General features: G+C 40.5%; 1 protein-coding gene across 1 annotated transcript; it reads left to right on the forward strand.

The window, feature by feature from the left end:
• Window positions 1–3,680: 3,680 nt before the first annotated feature.
• SNX20 (sorting nexin 20) lies at window positions 3,681–18,802 on the forward strand. Its single transcript, XM_008166952.4, has 4 exons — window positions 3,681–3,820; window positions 8,453–8,625; window positions 10,517–10,668; window positions 17,721–18,802. The coding sequence occupies exons 2-4, from the start codon at window positions 8,460–8,462 to the stop codon at window positions 18,387–18,389; spliced, it is 987 nt and encodes a 328-aa protein (XP_008165174.1). The 5' UTR covers window positions 3,681–3,820; window positions 8,453–8,459; the 3' UTR covers window positions 18,390–18,802.
• The last annotated feature ends 2,281 nt before the right edge of the window (window positions 18,803–21,083 follow it).

Raw genomic sequence — 21,083 nt, forward strand, 5'->3', positions numbered from 1 at the left:
AGTTAGTAAACAAGCAACAAAAAGCTCAGCTGCAGCCAGAATCAGGGCTTGAGAATATAACTGTGGTAAAAGTTATGAACTGAAAAATGACCACTTTTCCGTAAAATGGAGAGCGGGCACAAGTAAGGACCCTCTGTTATTGCGATGATGTGTGAGATGGACTCGATTCAGTCTGAATGTCAGAATCCAAGGTGAGTTGGGTTGACTGCTTGTAAGGAAAAATATGTTTTCCTTACAAATGGATTAAATTTGTTATGTAATTAGTGAGACACAATGGGTATGCAATCTCACCACAGTATCATTTTACACAGTCACTTTTTAGAGTAAAATTGCATTTTAAAGTCATATTTACTTTATCAAAATAGACTCTGCTGAAAAAATAATGAGATTTGTGCACTACGTTTCCTTCATTTTGCAAGGTAAAAGCACATAATAACACCAAGTTATCCTCAAGATGGCTATCTATACAAAGCAGCAGCATTTTCCTTCATTATTAGGGCTCCCTTTGTGTCGCTATAGAATGCATCAATATGTCCATTATAAATCCTATTATCCCAAATTTCATGGGGTTTATAACTTGCCCATAAATACATTATACTGGGAATTTGGCATATAAATCTTAATCTGAGAATATCTTGATCACATTTGAAAATAAAATTGGATAGTTTGTTAAAGTTATAAGAATGAAACATCTAAAATATTAGGAGTGATTGCATTTCCTATCTGTACTTCAGTAATTCAAAAACAAATTGAATATTTTGAAAATAAATTTGTAGCCCACCTACATTATGGACTGATTCTTTCAGGTATTTTGGGAGGAAAATGTCTACATTATTTCATTTAGCAAATCTACTTTCTGTATATAGAATAGCCTCATTACTCAAGCTAAATTTAATGACTTCTATCACACGGATTTAAAGATCATGAATTTTAGCTATACTTTTATGAAAAAATCAGAGAAGGAACAAGGTGCCTGATTGTTATTTTACAGACCATTAAGGTCCCTTTATATCGCTATGGCAGTGTAAATGGGCCTTCAAGTGAGTACATTATTAAATTAATCCCACCGTAAAGGCCCTGCCTTTGTTTTAACATTGACACAAGAACACTTTCCATCAAGGTGTGTAAATAAATTTCATTAATCACATTCTTGATCAAAGGAAGCAGACTACACTGTTTCTTTTACAATAGTAACTGAGGCAAAACAAATCTCAGTTTCAAATTAAATAATATTATACATTTAAAAATTATACAAATTCATATGAAGTAGTTTTTTGTGCTGGACTCGCACTGTAGTTTGACACACACTTTTCACAATTTCATCAATGTACAGCAGCTGAACTTTTCTGTTTCGTCAGATATCCCGCTGCATTAAAAAAAAAAAAGGCAGATTTCTGGTGGAAACATGTAAGGTGACAGTACCCCACTATTTAGATATCAGTAATGTGATTAAAAAAGGGCATCAGATAAATGTGTTAGGCATTTCTGCCTCATCTTGATTTTTCTGTCACTCAGTGTCTAATGAATCATGATGTTGATATACAAGGATTAGTTGCACAGTTTGAGCCATACAGGGGAAAAAAGCAATGGGCGTATCAGGACACTTGAAATCATGTTTGCTAAGAAAAGAAATAGAATACTGTTTGGTAATACAAATATCACAGCCATAAATTGAGTGAGACATGGGCGTGGCTCCAGTAAACAGGATAATCAGTAGGTCAGTATCCTCAAAATATTAGCACAATGTTAACTTGCTATGCTCATTACAGGAAGATAAGGTTTTCAGAAAACTAGTGTGTTCACAAAATGTACAAGCTGCTTGTCTGAGACTTATCTTAGACAGGCCGGTACCCACTGCACTGTGTATTCTATATTTAAATATTTTTATCAGTTTGAATCTGAATAGACAAATGTAGTCAGATGGCCAAATAAGATTTTTGTTATTACTATCCCAAGTGGACAATAGCAGAATATGGAACAGATTTTTTTTTAACAGAGAGGGCAATTTTCCATTGAAACAACTTACCAAGGGTTGAGATGGAGTCTCCATCACTGGAAAGTTTAAATCAAGACTAGATTTTTTCTAAAAGATATGCTTTAATTCAAACAGGATTAGTTCAGGGAAGTCCTGTGGCCTGTGTTATACAAGAGGTCAGACTACATGACCGCAGTGGTCCTTTGGGCCTTATAATCTATTAATATATGACTAACACAATCTCTGATGTGCACATCCTTGAATACAGCAGCAAACATAGCAACTGATACCTCCAAGCCTCCCTCACTGGAATTGTCAAAAAATTGAATTTTTCTCCCTAAAATGAATACCACATTCCTACCAGCAAGCTGACATGCGCAATGTAGTCCTGACATCTCCCAGGGACGCTATTTTTATGTGCTGAAGTCATATGGACATAGGACTATAAACATACCATTTGTCCAATAATACAATATAACATCACAATTATTTCTATATCCCTAGGTACACATGTATCATCTTTTACTAGTGTGCACTAATCTGTATATGCCAGACAAATGAAGTGAATGGAAGTATTTCATACAAAATGCATGATGAATGAATCGGTGCATGTGGATCCAGGCATCAATCACTACTAACTTTCCATAATTTTTAAGTAGTCAGCTAAATTAACCTTTTAGAAAATCTTTTCTTCCCTCAGAATGTGTGCTACCACTACTAAAATTGCACTATTGTTGTGCATGTGAAAATCAAAACCAATTTTTCACCAGAACTCTCAAACGTACTGTTCAATACAGGTTGCAAGAGTTTTTTTTTTTTTTACAATAAGAAAAGGTTCCCCCCCCCCACACACACACCTTGTACTCCCAAACAGCCAAACTTTTTGCTTAAACGTTAAAAAAAATTCCCATTCAGGCAGAACCTGCATAATATACTTTTATGCTCTTAAATGGATTTTTCATGCTTCATTTGATTATTTAAATGAAACTGGGGATATAAAGAGACATACATTATTACATTTTTATTGTGTTGATATTCAGAGTTTCATTGATATGCTTATTTTGTTAATTTTATGACATTGCTAATTATCATTTTGACAGGTTTTAGTAATCAAGTCAAAGTTTGAAAAATTAATTTTATAGTCAGTGAACAATGCTGATAATAACAATGTGCTTATATTTCTGCAGGTATTTAATTAGGAGTTCCTTATTTTAAAATAACTGAGCATATAGGTCTTAAAACACTGAAAGAGATTCTTTGCCACTTTCCTTTAGCAAGACCAAAGAGTATTCAGACCCTTGAGAACCATAAAATAATATGGCTACATATAAATGGGCAGATTTAAAATTTGAAATTCTCATATAGCTATATATTATCATCATGAGTGAAATCCTGTCTCCATTGAAGTCAAGGATTTCATTCATGATTGTCTGTTCACAATGTAAGCAATGTAAGCAAATCATACATCTAACTTTAAAAGAGCTAGACTTGTGACAGAAACCAAGATAATCCAAGTTAAAGTTGGCATTGTCTGTAACTTGCAGTGTTGTTAAAAAAAAAAAAAGTATAACAATGGGAACGGGATTAGGTTTATCTTGCTTGTAAACTATAAGAAAAACGACTCAAGGCAGATAGCCACTTTCATTTTGAGGTAACCACCCACTAAAACAACAAACCAACTGGATGAGGAAGTCAGATTTAAGCAAGACTTCCTCCTTCCTTTCTGTAAAAATAAAGAGCTTGTCTGCTACAAGACAACAGACATGTTTTTCTGTGTTTTGAAAATAAAAAGCAAGGCTTGCATTGTAATCTCATCACCCTTGAAAACTCTTCAGAAGCTCAAAGGTCAGCATTTTGTGTGTTATATTTTGTAATATTAATAAGCATTCAATTAAATAACTTTGAATGGTATTTTTCAGTATAAATATTACCATGAAACAACCTGTTTAAAGCAACAGACTGTCTTTGTGAATGGTAGTGCAGATTTCACTTTATTGTGCTTTTAGATGTTAAGGTAAATAGTAGTTTAATGATTAGTTTAAATAGTTTAGATTAATTTTTGTATGTTACAATGACAGAATATTACTTCATACGTATATATAAGTATGTATTATACTTTTGAACACAATGAACAATGAAGTTTGGGCCTATTTCATCACCATAATGGCACCTTTAGAACCATTGTATTTATGGGCATGTCAGTATTTCCATTATACAATTTTGTTTTCAGAGGTTTATACCTTGAACATAAATATCACTCTGCTGTATCTCATATATAAACTTGCAACTCAGGAGGAAAATCTAGTTTAAATTTGGTCAACCATTTTTAGTTTACAGGTGTTTAAGGTAAATTTTATAATTTAATCTGCTTTTTTGAGATTCTTATGGTCACATTCCCATTTTTAAAAAGTAAGGTTTTTCAAGTATATAGTCTATAAAATAAAGTTGTTTCTCTGGGAATTCAATGTAATAAATCAAACTCGGTTGACTAACTGAACATTAAATAACAGGCTATTTTGAATGTGCAATGAGCAGTGATTGACAAAGACTGAAAGAGCAGTGAAAACATTCATAGAAACATAAGAATGGCCATACTGATCAGACTATTGATCCACCTAGCCCAATATTCGGTCTTCCAACAGTGGCCAATGCCAGGTGCTTCAGAAGAAATGAACAGAACATGTAGTCATCAAGTGATCCATCCTCTGTCATCCAGTCCCAGCTTTTGGCAATCAAAGGCTAGGGACACTCAGAGCATGAGGTTGCATCCCTGTCCATCTTGGGTAATAGCCATTGATGGACCTATCCTTCATGAATTTATTTATTTTTTGAACCCTGTTATAGTTTTGGCCTTCACAAAATCCCCTGGCAAGGAGTTCCACAGGTTGATTGTGCATTGTATGAAGAAGAACTTACTTTTGATTGTTTTAAACCTGCTGTCTATTAATTTAATTGGGTGAGTCCTGGTTCTTGTGTTATGTGAAGGGGTAAATAACATTTCTATATTCACTTTCCCCAAACCATTCATGACTTTATAGTCATCTATCATATCCCCTCTTAGTCGCCTCTTTTCCAAGCTGAAAAGTCCCAGTTATTTTAATCTCTCCTCATATGGAAGCTGCTCCACACCCTTAATCATATTTGTTGCCCTTCTCTGTACCTTTTCCAATTCTAATATATATTTTTTGAGATGGGGTGACCAGAACTTCACGCAGTGTTCAAGGTGTGGACATACCATGGATTTATGTAGTGGCATTATAATATTTCTGTCTTTCCTTTCCTATTGGTTCCTAACATTCAGTTAGCTTTTTTGATTGCCGTTGCACATTGAGCAGATGTTTTCAGTGTACTATCCACAATGACTCCAAGATCTCTTTCTTGAGTGATAACAGCTAATTTAGACCCCATCATTTTGTATGTATAGTTGGGATTATGTTTTCCAATGTGCGTTACTTTGTATTAATCAACATTGAATTTCGTCTGCCATTTTGTTGCCCAGTCACCCAGTTTTGTGAGATCTCTTTGTAACACTTCTCAGTTTGCTTTGGACTTAACTATATTGAGTAATTTTGTGTCATCTGCAGATTTTGTCACCTCACTGCTTATCTCTTTTTACAAATCATTTATGAATATGTTGAACAGCACTGGTCCTCATACAGAACCCTGGGGAACACCACTATTTACCTCTCTCCATTCTGAAAACTGGCCATTTATTCCTACCCTTTGTTTTCTGTGTTTTAATCAGTTACTGATCCATGAGAGGACCTTCGCTCTTATCTGCTTACTTTGCTTAACAGCCTTTGGTGAGGGACCTTGTCAAAGATTTTCTGAAAAGCCAAGTATACTATATCCCCCTGATCATCCTTGTCCATGTTTGTTGACCCCCTCAGAGAATTCTAATAGATTGGTGAGGCATGATTTCCCTTTACAAAAGCCGTGTTGACTGTTCCCCAAAAAATCGTGTTCATCTATGTGTCTGATAATTCTGTTCTTTACTGTACTTTCAAACAGTTTGCCCAGTGCTGAAGTCAGGCTTACCAACCTGTAATTGCCAGGATCCCCTCTAGAGACTTTTTAAAAAATTGGTCACATTAGCTATCCTCCAGTCATCTGGTACAGAAGCTGATTTAAATGATAGGTTACATACTACAGTTAGTAGTTCTGCAATTTCATATTTGAACTTCAGAACTCTTGGGTGAATACCATCTGGTCCTGGTGACTTACTACTGTTTAATGTATATGTTTGTTCCAAAGTCTCCTCTGTTGACATCTCAATCTGGGACAGTTCCTCAGATTTATCACTTAAAAAGAATGGCTTCATTGTGGGAATATCCCTTACACCCTCTGCAGTGAAGACCAATGCAAAGAATTAATTTAGCTTCTCCACAATGGCCTTATCTTCCTTGGGTGCTCCTTTGGCACTTCAATCATCCAGTGGCCCCACTGATTGTTTGGAAGGCTTCCTGCTTCTGATGTACTTTAAAAAAAATTGCTGTTTTTGAGTCTTTGGCTAGTTGCTCTTCAAATTCTTTTGACCTGTCTAATTGTACTTTTACACTTGACTTGCCAGAGTTTATGCTCCTTTCTTTTTTTCTCAGTAGGATTTTACTTACAGTTTTTAAAAGATGCCTTTTTGCCTCTAACCACTTCTTTTATACTTTGTTATTTAGCACTGCTGGCACTTTTTTGGTCCTCTTACTATGTTTTTTAAATTGGGGTATACATTTAGTTTGAGCCTCTATTATGGTGTTTTTAAAAAAGTTTCCATGCAGCTTGCAGGTATTTCACTTTTGTGACTGCACCTCTCACTGCATCAGGGGCCTGATCCAAAAACCTTTTGAAGCCAATGGACTTTGAATCAGGTCCTTGCCAAGGAGAAAGGGGGAGTTTTGTGGAATTCTGCTTGCCCAAGCCAGGGCAGCTCTCCCTCAGCACTTTCAGTAGAGCTGGGGAAGCTGCATTCTCCTCAATTCTGCTCCACCTTACTGTCAGGGAGGGATTAAAGTAAGTGCTTTTGCAACCTTGTAAATGTCTACTGATGCAATAGACTGCAAGAGAGTCCATGAAGGAATCCCCCCACCTCTAAGTACAGCACTGCATGATTGTACACAAAGATCCTTAAATTATGCAGAAGTGAGAACCAAGCAGTCTTGACTCGCTCCCACTTCCTAAACATACTGCAGCAGTTCACTCTCAATAACATCTTTCACTAATCTTTTGTTTTACTGCAGGAATGGAGCTGTGACTTTTTAAAGTAACCTATATTATTTGTCTTTCCTTCTTTTTTAGCCAACCTGTGAGCAAAAAAGTTCATCTCACATAACTGATCAAACACAAATCACTGACAAAGTTGTTATAAGTTTTTAAAACCCTTTCATCACAATGATATTATAAATAGTGATTTATATTATAGTAGTGCCTATAGGTCCCTATTAGGGAGCTGTATTGGAGTACTGCCATATAGGAGCTAGGGCCCTATTATAATAAGCTCTCTACAAACGTATAGTTTAAAACACACATATGCACACACACACAAAAAACCCAAGTCCCGCCCCAGAGAGTTTACAAATCTAGATTGTGACAAGACACAGCAAGTAGCTAAAACAGACAAGCAAGGGGGACAGGAGGAACATGCTGTTACATAATAAATAGAAAACTTAGTAATTCACCGGCCTAGCCATTGACAGATTCAGGGGTTCATCTCCAATGCAGCAGGAGGCATAACTTCCAGTTTGGGTAGACATTCACATAGATTGACTGAGCTAGCGTGCTGAAAACCAGCCGTGTTGCTGTGGTGGCACGGGCAGCGGCTTGGGCTAGCCGCCCAGATACCTAGGATCTCAGATGTGATTGAATGTACTCGGGCAGCTAGCCTGAGCTACTGCTTATGCCGCCACAGCTAGACCGTTAAATCTTGGGGGGTAAACTCTCCAGCAGTCTGGCTGTTTCCCTTAAGGCCTTCCAGAATTTGTTCCCCTTAACAACTGATCTGTGGCCAAGTCCAGAAAACTTGGAGGCACAATACAAGAGATGAAATCCTGGCCCCACTGAAGGCAACGGCAAACATCCCATTGACATTGATGGATTCAGGATTTCACCTTAAATACACATATTATTTGGCATAAGTTCTTGCTTTTGTCTGTCTGATCTTAATTCCTGACAAAATGACCATATAGGTCCCAGCACTCTTATTGGCAGCTGCAGCATTCCTTTATTGCTATCCCATGTGGATATTTGTAAACAATGTCTGTTTCTTTAACTTTGTGTCTAAGCACATAGGTGTTGAGGAATTAGCAGCTCTGTAAACTTCAGCCCACTGACATCAATGGGAATCTTTTCATTTATCTCAGTGGGGGTCAGATCAAGCCCTAACTCAATAAAATAAACAATTATCTAGAATAGACTCTGGGAGACTTCTAAAGCTCTTAATGTGTCTGGCGATGAGAAGTGCATGATTTTGTATTCCTTCTGCGACAGCTTTGCAATGGACAGAGACCAGCACCACACAGCAGAAGGAGATCAGTGGGAGCCTGTAACTGACATAACTACATGTTCTGCAGCCGCTCAGTCAGATGAAGAACAAAATGAAATCGAAGCTGAAATTTCATTTCAAGTTAACAATGACAACCCAGAAACTGCTGCTCTCTCAGGTTAGGACCCACCATTTATTCTACTTATTTTTCATGGAGCTATCAGTGCTACATGTCTCATGAGTTACAAACAGTGCACTTGATTCACTCCTGCGTTACTCCAGTTTTACATTGGCATAATTCTACTCAACTTGGAGCTACACAGGAGTAATGCAATGGCAAATCAGTCTGTGTGTGTGTGAGAGAGAGAGAGAGAGAGAGAAAGAGAAGCACAAGCTTTTCCTTTCAAAAGTCTTCTTCAAAAACTTATTCCATTCTAAACTACACAGTTAGTTACTATGACCATCTGGTGCCTCTTAGGTGGCCTATATGAAATAAATTGGTGCTCTCAGTTTAGTTCTCACATACACCATAAAAATCTGCCAACACATTGCACAGAGACCAAGGAGAGAACAGGAATGAAAAGTGAATGACCACTTCCACTCCATGGTAGTAGTCTCTTCAGGCCAGGGTGAAGGCACGCTGTGGTATGGTGTGTGGGGAGGTTTGCACTGAACTTGTACAATGGACTAAGAACTCCAATGCTGTCAGTTGTGCAAATACATTTATTGGTAATTTCTTAAAGGTATGGATTTTATTTAAAAGAAAACTGACTATTCGTGTTTCTTTCTGTAATGCTGTCATGAACAGCACACCTTCCTTAAAACCATACATTTAGGAAAGGCTGGGTCAAACCCTGAGGAAGAGAAACTCATTTTAATGGTATTTTAACCTAAAGAGCAGGTTAAAAAAAATTAAACTATTTAAGGGACTTTCTGGGTACCTACAATTTGAATGTGAAAAATAGAAGTGTTTAGTGATTTCCTTCTTATCCATTTGTGACCATACATTTACGTTGTTTGCAATGCTGAATAATTTGCTCATCATGATCTAGGTTGTCTAGACAAATAATTTCAGTGATGGAAAGTCCAGATATGCCCATATGAAAGAGGCATGTAGTGATGTCCCACATTATCCACATTGCTGTACCATAGCTCACCTGAACAAAATTATCAGGACTGGATTCCAAAGACAGAAATGTCCTTCATTGCTAAAATCTAGTCCCAATTTCCCCGTAAGTTAACTTCCCAGCCTATTATACCCCATTTTTACATTTACAAATGATATTCTGGCTTTGGTTATAACCTGTGGTCTAGATTGTAGCTTGGACCATGTGTACAAAAAAAGAAATTGGGGCAGTAAGAACTCCCTTTTTGATCCTGCGCTGGCTACCTGGAGCCAATAGAAAGGGCAGAGTATGGATGAAGTCTTGGTTTCACACACACACACCCCCAGTCATCAACCCAGAGCACATGAGCAGGTACAGGGGGTTTCAGAATTTGCTGCAGATATGAGCCATCCATATACTACCCCTTCCCTTCCTCCCCTGCCTCCCGCCCCCCCACCTCGACTCTCCACTGCCCCAGCAAAAAGTAAACAGGAGGACAGTGTGACTCAGAGGCACATGTGAGTCATGACCTCCCTGTGGCTACTCCTGGGAGAGTGCAGCTTGTTCACCTATAGTGAACTCACAACCTAGCTCTACAATATGCTTGTAGGATATTTTTTCACCATGTTTTTTTCAGGCAAAGTTGTTGTCATCAGGATTTTACTAACAAGCTTTACTAACAAGCCTTCATATTTTACACTAGACTAGATGAGTTTAATTTTGTGTAATCAGTTTATTTTCTTTCAAATTTCAGAGTAACACAGTGTTCACAATTAGATGACCTAAAGCTGTTCCTATTAGCTGTGAGCTATCTTATTTTATCAGTCTTAAAAGTAGTGATATACACATTATTCATGCAATATAGTATCAGAAATTCAATTCTCCACTTTCCTGGTGAATGTACATGGATTTTCTTCCCAGATGCACTGGCTACAACATGAGATATTGAATATATTGTTTTAGGTACCAGTAACTCCCCAAGTCCCAGCTCGTCAATGACAACTAAGCAGCTTCAGGACTACTGGAGGAATGAGAAACGCCGCTGTAGACAAGTCAAACTCCTTTTTGAAATCCCATCAACCAGAATTGTAGAACAGTACTTATCTAAATATGTGGTAAGCTAACAAATGAATATGTAACAATTTCATTCACTCTGCAGATGTCTGCACATCATGGGTTGTTACCTGAAAGCCTCACTCAGGACCAGATTTTGCAACTAGGATGACCAGGTGTCCAGCTTTCAACCGGAACATCTGGTCGAAAAGGGACCCTGGCGGCTCCGTTCAGCACCGCCAACTGGGCTGTTAAAAATCCAGTCAGTGGTGCTGCGGCGCTAAGGCAGGCTAGTCCCTATCTGTCCTGGCACCACGCTGCACCCCGGAATTGGCCAGCAGGTCCAGCTCCTAGGCAGGGAGGCTGTGGGCGGGCCACGGGGCTCCGCGTGCTGCCCCTGCCCTGAGCACTGGCTCCGTACTCCCATTGGCCAGTTCCCTGTGGATGAGAGAATTGCTTGCTGATCAATTCCTTCATCAAGTAGTAGCTGAACCGACAAGGGGGGAGGCCATTTTGGATTTGGTTTTGGTGAGTAGTGAGGACCTCGTTGAGGAAATGGTTGTAGGGGACAACCTGGGCTCGAGTGATCATGAGCTAATTCGGTTTAAACTAAATGGAAGGATTAACAGAATTAAATCGAAGACTAGGGTTTACAATTTTAAAAAGGCTAATTTTAATAAATTAAGAGGACTGGTAAGGGAAGTGGATTGGGCAAACATATTTATGGATCTAAAGGCAGATGAGGCCTGGGATTATTTTAAATTAAAGCTGCAGGAGCTGTCGGAGGCCTGTATCCCGAAAAAGGGAAAATGGTTAGTAAGCAAGAGATTTAGACCGAGCTGGATGAGCGACCGTCTCAAAGGGGTGATTAGGGAAAAACAGAAAGCGTACAAAGAGTGGAAGAGGGGAGGGATCAGTAAGGAAACTTACCTTATTGAGGTCAGAGCATGTAGAGATGGAGTGAGAAAGGCCAAAAGCCATGTAGAGTTGGACCTTGAGAGGGGAATTAAAACCAATAGTAAGAGGTTTTATAGCCATATAAATAGGAAGAAAACAAAGAAAGAAGAAGTGGGACTGCTGAAGACTATAGCTGGAGTGGAGATTAAGGATAATCTAGGCATGGCACAATATCTAAACGAATATTTTGCATCGGTGTTCAATGAGGCCAATGAAGGGCTTAGGAATATTGGCAGCGTGACAGAGGGGGATACAGGAGGGGGGATTACCGTATCCGAGGTAGAAACCAAACTTGAACACCTTAACGGGACTAAGTCGGGCGGACCGGATGATCATCATCCAAGAATATTGAAGGAACTGGCGCGAGAAATAGCAGGCCCCTTAGCAATAATTTTTAATTATTCTTTAAACTCGTGGGTGGTACCGTTGGACTGGAGAATAGCTAATGTGGTTCCTATTTTCAAGAAAGGGAAAAAAAGTGATCCGGGTAACTACAGGCCTGTCAGTTTAACATCTGTAGTGTGCAAGGTCCTGGAGAAAATTCTGAAGGAGAAAGTCGTTAAGGACCTTGAGGTCAATGGCAATTGCGACAAATTACAACATGGTTTTACCAAAGGCAGATCGTGCCAAACCAATCTGATCTCCTTCTTTGAGAAAGTAACAGACTTATTAGATAAGGGAAATGCGGTGGACCTAATATACCTCGATTTCAGCAAAGCGTTTGATACGGTACCGCACGAGCAATTATTGGTTAAATTGGAAAAGATGGGGATTGATATGAAAATCCAGAGGTGGATAAGGAACTGGTTAATGGGGAGACTGCAGTGGGTCGTACTGAAAGGTGAACTGTCAGGTTGGAGGGAGGTCACCAGTGGAGTTCCTCAAGGTTCGGTTTTGGGACCGATTTTATTTAATCTATTTATTACTGACCTCGGAACCAATTGTAGGAGTGGGCTGATAAAGTTTGCGGATGACACAAAGTTGGGAGGTATTGCCAATTCGGAGGAGGATCGGGATATTCTGCAGGGAGACTTGAATGACCTTGTAAATTGGAGTAACAGAAACAGGATGAAATTTAATAGTGAAAAGTGTAAGGTGATGCATTTAGGGATGACAAACAAGAATTTTAGTTACAAGCTGGGGACGCATCGGTTAGAAGTAACGGAGGAGGAGAAAGACCTCGGAGTCCTGGTAGACCGCAGGATGACTATGAGTCGACAATGTGACGTGGCAGTGAAAAAAGCCAATGCGGTCTTGGGATGCATTAGGCGAGGTATATCTAGTAGGGATAAGGAGGTGCTGCTTCCGTTGTACAAGGCACTGGTGAGACCTCATTTGGAGTACTGTGTGCAGTTCTGGTCTCCCATATTTAAAAAAGATGAACTCAAACTGGAACGGGTACAGAGAAGGGCCACTAGGATGATCAGAGGAATGGAAAACCTGTCGTATGAAAGGAGACTCGAGGAGCTCGGGTTGTTTAGCCTAACCAAAAGAAGGCTGAGGGGGGATATGATTGCTCTCTTTAAATATATCAGAGGAATAAATACCAGGGAGGGAGAGGAATTATTTCAGCTCAGTACTAATGTGGACACGAGAACGAATGGATATAAACTGGCCGTGGGGAAGTTTAGGCTTGAAATTAGACGAAGGTTTCTGACAGTCAGAGGGGTGAAATATTGGAACAGCCTTCCGAGGGAAACGGTGGGGGCGAAGGACCTGTCTGGCTTTAAGATTAAGCTAGATAAGTTTATGGAGGGAATGGTTTAATGGGATAACATGATTTTAGTCAAATGAACAGCGTGCCATCGCTGGTAAATAGTATCAATGGCCAATGAGGGTCTGGCTGGAGAATCTTGCCTACATGCTCGGGGTTCTACTGATCGCCACATTTGGGGTCCGGAAGGAATTTTCCTCCAGGGTAGATTGGCAGAGGCCCTGGAGGTTTTTCGCCTTCCTCCGCAGCATGGGGCAGGGGTCGCTAGCTGGAGGATTCTCTGCTACTTGAAGTCTCTAAACCACAGGATTTGGGGACTTCAACAGCAGAGTCAAGGGAAAGGGGTTGGGACGGCTTTGTGGCCTGCATCATGCGGGAGGTCAGACTAGATGATCATAATGGTCCCTTCTGACCTTAAAATCTATGAGTCTATGAGAGCAGTGCGTGGAGCCGCCTGACAGGCAGGCAGCCTGCCTTTGCCCCCACACTGCATCATTTCCCAGGAGTCGCCCTAGGTAAGCCCACACCCCAGTCCCAAGCCTCAATCCCAAGCCCCAACCCCTGCCCCAGCCCTGAGCCCCCTGCAAACCCAGAGCACCCTCCTGCACCCAAAACCCCTCATCCCTGGCCTCACCCCAGAGCCCGCACCCCCAGCCCAGAGCCCTCTCCCCCTCCCACACACTAACTCCCTGCCCCAGCCCGGAGCCCCCTCCTGCACCCCAAACCCCTCATCTCCAGCCCTACCCCAGAACCCACACTCCCAGTTAGGGCCATCAGCCCCTCCTACACCACAACCCCCTGCCCCAGCCCAGTAAAAGTGAGTGAGGGTGGGGGAGAGCGAGCCACCGAGGGAGGGGGAATGTAGTGAGTGGGGCGTGGGGCCTCAAGGAAGGGGTGGGGAAGGGTTGGTGGCTCGAGGAAGGGGGCAGGGCTACAGTGTTCGGATTTGTGCGACTAGAAAGTTGGCAACCCTATTTGCAACCCTTGTTCACATTGGGTAGTACCTACTCTTAGAGTAAGGTAGTACTTAAAGCAAGCATGGTTGGCAGAATCTTGCCCTAAAAAAGCCCTTCAACAAGCAGTTCATAATAAAGGCTGCACCAATGGGGAAAAAAACACATTAACAGGGCTAATTTTGTAGGCCCTGTCTTCATTATTGTTATTTGTATGATTGTAGCACGCAGCAGCCCTAGCAATGGACCAGGATTCCATTGCGCCAGGCGCTGTACAAACAAAACAGAAACAGTTCCTGCCCCCAAAGAGTTTACAATTGAAGACTAAGACAAGACACAGAGTAGTAAATTCATACTGATGCAAGCACATCAAAGCTACACTGGTGTAAGCCCCACATTGTGGCAGTATAACATACCTATAATTTGAGGCTTGCACTGGTGTAAGTACACATTTCCATATTCAGACAAAGCCTAAGGCTCCAATCCTACAACTAGACCAGCTTTGGACTGTATCCTCTTGCACACATAGTTCTGCAGTAGTCATTTAAAAAAAAAAAAAAAAAAAAAAGCATGAGAGGGGCAGGACAATAGTAAGTGAAAAGGATAAGACATTTCCTGACACTGTGCGATTGTGATTATGCATTTCCACTGTTGTGACATTTCAGATCTATTTATCAACATTAAGGAAAAAAATCCCCTATTGATCATATCTAAAAAAACCATGTTTTTATTAATCACATTTTTCCAATTAGTGTAAACAATTTGCTCTTTCATCTAACATTTGAATGTCAAGAGGGGAAAACCAACACAATGGGCCAGATTCTGATATCCTTACTCACTGTGCTGAGCTCTCAGGAGACCTGGATTCTATTCTCAACTCTGCCGCTCACCTGCTGGATGACTGTGGGCGAGTTACTCCGTGCCTCAGTTTCCGCAGCAGTGAAACTGGTAAAGTGTAAAGTGAGGTAAACAGATGAAAAGTGCTGAGAACTATGTATTATTATTACTCCCACTGGTATATTGATCCCAGTGGGACTCCTCTTGGAATAAGGTGCTATTTAGCATGTGAGTAAAGGTTTCAGAGTCTGGCCTAGTATGATCTTATATTTTCAAAGGAGATTCACACACTATACATGTTCCAGTTAGATTCTGTTACCCTTGCACAGGTTGAACAATATCTGACTTCCTGAATAGTCCCATTGATTTCAATAAAAGTGCTCAAGGAATAAAGGTATCACGTAGTGTGTGTCAGGGTGGTAGAACTTAGCTCCAATATCAATAACTACTTAAAGATATTTCACCTTAAAAAAATTGCTAAGCAAATCTGAATAATGTTTTTATTAGAGGAAATCACCTCTTTTGCTCATGGACATTCCACAAACCAGGGAAGGGGGGAAGGAGGGGATAAGGGATAAATTCATCTAACAGATTGTTTGTTGTGAATTATTCACTCAGATGCCTTTGGTAGTCAGATTTCTTAAATCATCATTTTACATTCTGTGCAATTTTCTTGCTCTCTTGCAATGTTGTTATGAATTTGCATAACCAGTAGGTACTTTATTATCAGCAGGGAGCAGGGCAGAGTATAGGAAAACGTCACTGTGTTAATGAATGAAAAGAGATCAGAGCAGTGGCACCTCAGCTTTAGGAAGCTACAGAGAAGCTTGCTAAAATGATGATTTATCAGGATTAAAATCAAAGGATGGAGAATGTCTTTTACAACAGAATGAGAGAGTTTCTTATGCTAGTATTGGTTTGTAACATCTAATGCCCATTTCCACAAATGAGCAGTTTGACTTAAGCAAACTGTGGGCCTAAATCCATTTAATTCACTGGGAACAGGATGAGATTGTTTGTGAGTAACATCTTGACCCAATCCAAAACCCATTCAGGCTATCTCCTCAGCTGGTGTAATTGACATAGCCCAACTGACTTCAATGGAAGTACATTGATTTATACAGGCTGAGGATCTAGCCCAGGGGTCGGCAACGTTTGGCACGTGGCTCACCAGGGAAAGCACCCTGGCCGGCCGGGCCAGTTTATTTACCTGCTGACGTGGCAGGTTCGGCCAATCACGGCCCCCACTGGCCGCGGTTCGCAATCCCGGGCCAATGGGGGCAGCGGGAACCGGCGCGGGCGAGGGATGTGCAGGCCGTGGCTTCCTGCCGCCCCCATTGGCCCGGGATTGCGAACCGCGGCCAGTGGGGGCCGTGATCAGCCGAACCTGCCGCGTCAGCAAGTAAATAAACTGGCCCAGCACGCTAAGGTGCTTACCCTGGAGAGCCGCATGCCAAACGTTGCTGACCCCTGATCTAGCCTAATGGGAGACTTCTTCAACTTTAATGGGCTTTGGATTAAGCCCTGGGTGGAAATCTATTTGAAGAATATGTAGCATCAAAATTCTGTTTTGCAGCTCTGAGAGTTTTTTTTTTTTTTTTACTGTCATGTTTACTAAATTCATTTTGCTATCAAGGTCAGTGCAAAATTCAGAGAAATTTATTCTTGAGTACTGTTAAATTGTAAATTATTGTATAAAAAGTGTTTCTGCTAGAGGTTGCTGAAGGATCTTGGATAGCAAACAGTTTGTTTTAGAAATGTGGCATTCACTTTTTCAGTATTTATATAAAGTGGTAGGTTTTGCATAATAGGACAATGATTTAGAAAAAAATCTCTCTGAAGTTCCTCCATCTCATTTTTGCATATACCAAATGTCCCCTCCAGCTCTCTCCTCCTCCTCCATAGCATTAATAATGCCCAGAAATCCCCATAAATATCTGATAGAAATATTTCTAACAGTTATAACCAATGAAAAATATATTAAATTCAATATTAGTCCTGGGAAATCCCTTCAGTTTGCTATGGATGATTGTATGTAGTAACCATATGTGTTATTAAGGAGTACAGTTACATGAATGAACCATAAATTATTTAAAGCACTCCTTCTAAACCTTTACAAGCAATTTGCTAATTTACCTGATTAAGGACCCCAGGTACTGAGTGCCTTCTTATTGAAATCAAGCTCCTAAGGTGCCCTATATGCAAGCACTACATGCAAACACTAAGTATTAGTCACAACAATCTGAAACAGTAGTGGTTAGGAATTACTGACTCAATGGACACCTATCTCAAAGACCTTGTTTATATTGGGAATATGCTCTAATTCTAGCAACTGATGGCCGGTCACTGATATAGCAGAACCAGTGCTGCACACGGTCATCTAGAATGCAGATCAGCACAATTAGATGTAAATTGGTGCAATTTGCATGAGGGGGAGGCTTTTTCAAGCAGGGACAAACTCCATTGGTGCAAATTGTGGCTTTCCTTGTCTAAGTTTACACCTGCCCCAGTGTCAGTCCTATCAGGGCAAAATCCCAATGCAGACAAAACCAAAGTAAAGTTTAAAATATGTTTGTTAACATTCAGCAAGACTACAGTTTTATGTAACAAGACTGAATATTTCTTGCTACTTGCTTTTTTTTCTTCCTGCCAGTTGTATAAAATCATCATCATCCAGACAGGCAGTTTTGATGGCAACAAAACTGTAATTGAGCGTCGATATTCAGATTTTGAAAAACTGCACAAAAATCTTTTGAAGGACTTTAATGAAGAAATAGAAGATGTGACCTTTCCCAAAAAGTGCCTAACTGGAAACTTCACAGAGGAAATGATCAATGAGAGAAAATTAGCCTTCAGGGACTATCTGGGATTTCTGTATTCTATGAAATGTGTCCGGAGATCAAAAAAGTTTATCGACTTCTTAATAAGACCAGAGATGGAGGAAGCTTATGGCTGTCTGAGGGGAGGCCAATATACCAAAGCTTTGGAAATACTTGTGCAAGTCGTCGCTCTGCAGGAAAAATTAACCAAACACAACCCCGTTTTAATAGTCCCTACACTCTGTGCTGTAGTTGTGTGTCACAAAGACCTGGAGAACCCAGCAAGTGCCTATGAATATGGAGAAAAGGCTTTACTTCGCCTACAGATGCATGGTGGGCATAGGTATTATGTTCCATTGTTAGAGACAATGATCACTTTGGCATATGAACTTGGCAAAGACTTTCTATCCTTGCAAGAGAAACTGGAAGAGAGCAAGGCAAAAAGAGACCAAATAAAAGTGTTTACCCTAAAAGAACTTGCAGTTCGAGAGTATATACAATGAGTGCAAGAAAAGATCACTGATCGTATTTCACTGAATAGCAAAAACATGGGATCATGCTCCCATTGAAGAACATGGACTTCAAAATATGTTTTTAAAGCAGTTCTGAATAGAGAATGCAGTTTACAAATACAGACAGCAAAAGTTAAAATTCTGATAGTTTTCAATCTAAAAAAGTATGATAAAATATAAAAGGGACACTATCCCATTTCTGTAAGATAATGCTGTACTTACTGCATAGTTACAAGTAACACCTATGCTTACTAAAATGGGAAGTAATTTGTGGGGGGGAAACCTCTTTTTTCAGTTTGTTTATTTTTGACAGTACTTTGTTTATAGCCGTTTCATGGTTTCATCTGTATAGTCAGTTAAAATGGAACCACTCATATAAATAAAGTTATGTAAGTGTTTACATATTTACAGGATCATGGACTTTGTTACTGAAAAAAAACCCTATGAACAAAGAAGGAAGGAGAAAATGTTTTTAAAAGAATTTTTCAGGACCTATTATTTAAAGGACACACTATCAGAAATTAGTTCTTATTTTTTTCCCTGTAACTATGATCGAAGCATTGTCAAAAACTGCTCAGAAATTCCCAGTCATTTTCTTACTTTGAATACCATGGGGTATGCTCCCATTGAAGTCAATGGATAGTTTACAATTTACTTCAATGGGAGCAGCAGCTACCAGTGGTCATCATTTCACTGGGGATGGGGTTTACTTTTAATTTCCTTTTTAAAGCTGATATGATTTCATTGAAACCACATTCCTGTTATTGGCAATTTTTAACAGAGCTCTTACTTGAGAGGAAAATTCATACCCCATGCAAAATACACCTACTGAAAAGGAACTAAAAAAGAATGCTGTAGAGGGAACATCTGGCTAATACAATGGTAGCCTTTAATTCTGATCTAGCTGCAATACACATGGTTAGGATTTTGTTTAATGTTATAATGCATTTATTTTAGAGCCTGGTATGACCTAGGGAAATGTCACGACTTAACACTGACATGACAATGCTGGCACTGAAATGACATTGCTAATTCTTTCAGGAGCCCTACACACAGGTGAAGATGTTGAGCTCGCCCTGGTCCTGGCATTTCTGTGAAAGCTTCTCAAATGGAAGTGGCACAGTGGTTGGGATAGATGGAAACGTAAAAAGGAGAGCATTCCCCCACCACTCTACTCCTTTATTTTCCCAGTACAAATGCTATTATTTTATTACGTAAACAATTGGTCTTCATGTTATGATGAACGGGGTGAACCACCAATCTGTACTGAACACACTCGGAACTGTTCAGCTGTGTCTCATAGCACCTATGCTGCTGACAGATTCTCTTGGGAGGGATAGGGGCTATTCTACCTATAGGCAAACTAGGCAGCTACCTAGGGAAGCAGATTCTGTCTAGGGTGGCAAGGGCACAATGCACTCACACAAATTTGGCCTGGCCACCTCTCTGTCATGACCACCAAACTATCAGAAGGCTCCCCATGCACTCTCCCACCCCCAGAAAGTCTGATATGCACCCCCATCTGAGTTGAGAACCTCTGTTCTAGCAGATAGGAGCGGGTGGCACACTGTAGTTTTGCCTAGGGTAGCAGATTATCTTGAGCAGCTTCTGGGGAGGGACCTGTGCTTTTGGAACAGAAGGAACTGAACTCTATCCTTGCTGTCTCCCTTAACCACATGGTGACCATTCTGTGAATCATCATGGCATACATGAAGTTCCTCTGTGTTCATGGATGTTTACAGCAGGTAGATCAATATTGGGTGGGCGTGGTGTGGTCTGTTGCACTGAACACAATGGGGAATCAAGCAATAAAGAGTTCAAATCCCAGCAGTTCTGAATATTGAGTTCTAGACTCTGAGGCTCAGATCCACAAAAGCACTTTGGTGCCTAAATTAAAAATTAAAAAACATAGGCACCACTGAGATCCTCAAAACCCCATGCTCAGCTGCCACCTAACTTTGGAGGTGCCTACATTGTCACATTAAAAGTCCTCCAGGCGCCTACGTTTCTGCTACTGGGCATGCACACAATGCCTCAGTGTCATCTCATGCTCAAGCTCCTGCACCAGCCTCAAGCCGTTCCCTTGCTGGGTCTGCTGTGGCAGGTGTTATCAGAGCACACCTAACTCCACACAAAAGGGAGGTGGATTCTCCCCTTACAACCTGTATGGCAGTGATTAGGGAACTCACCCAGCACACTGGAAACACCCACTCAATTCTCTGCTCTACCTGATGGGGAGAAAGGATTTTAAGATGGGTTCCTTCACTCTCAGATGAACGCCCTAACCACTAGACTACAAAATCACTCTCACTGGCTCTCTGGCCCAATACATAATTATGTACATAGAATGGAACAGCTTCAACAGGAGAGACCGAGGGAGACCCATATTAGAATATTCCGGAGTCTGGTGGAATTCTACCCCCCTCTCACCCGACCTTCCCCAGAGATAACTTGGGGATGTGTCTACATAGCATAATGGAGCCTTCTGGCTCTAATCGCGCAATTGACTATATGTGGGAGTACATGTTGTATACTAATGAACATTACAAAAAAAAATGTCCTGCTGGAGAAAGGAAATAACAGACCTCAATTAACACCTATTCTGTCTACATCCCTGTTGTGATGCCATAGCTTCCGTCTTCTGAAAGGGCACAGCTGATCATGCAGATAGAAGCCAGGTCTACA

Source organism: Chrysemys picta, chromosome 14 (assembly GCF_011386835.1).
Source record: "Chrysemys picta bellii isolate R12L10 chromosome 14, ASM1138683v2, whole genome shotgun sequence".
Taxonomy (NCBI): Eukaryota; Metazoa; Chordata; order Testudines; family Emydidae; genus Chrysemys; species Chrysemys picta.

Coding starts and splice junctions, on each gene's coding strand:
- SNX20 (XM_008166952.4), top strand. CDS start 8,460: ATGGACAGAGACCAGCACCACACAGCAGAAGGAGATCAGTGGGAGCCT. Junction 8,626..10,516: donor AGAAACTGCTGCTCTCTCAG/GTTAGGACCCAC, acceptor ATATTGTTTTAG/GTACCAGTAACTCCCCAAGT. Junction 10,669..17,720: donor AGTACTTATCTAAATATGTG/GTAAGCTAACAA, acceptor TCTTCCTGCCAG/TTGTATAAAATCATCATCAT.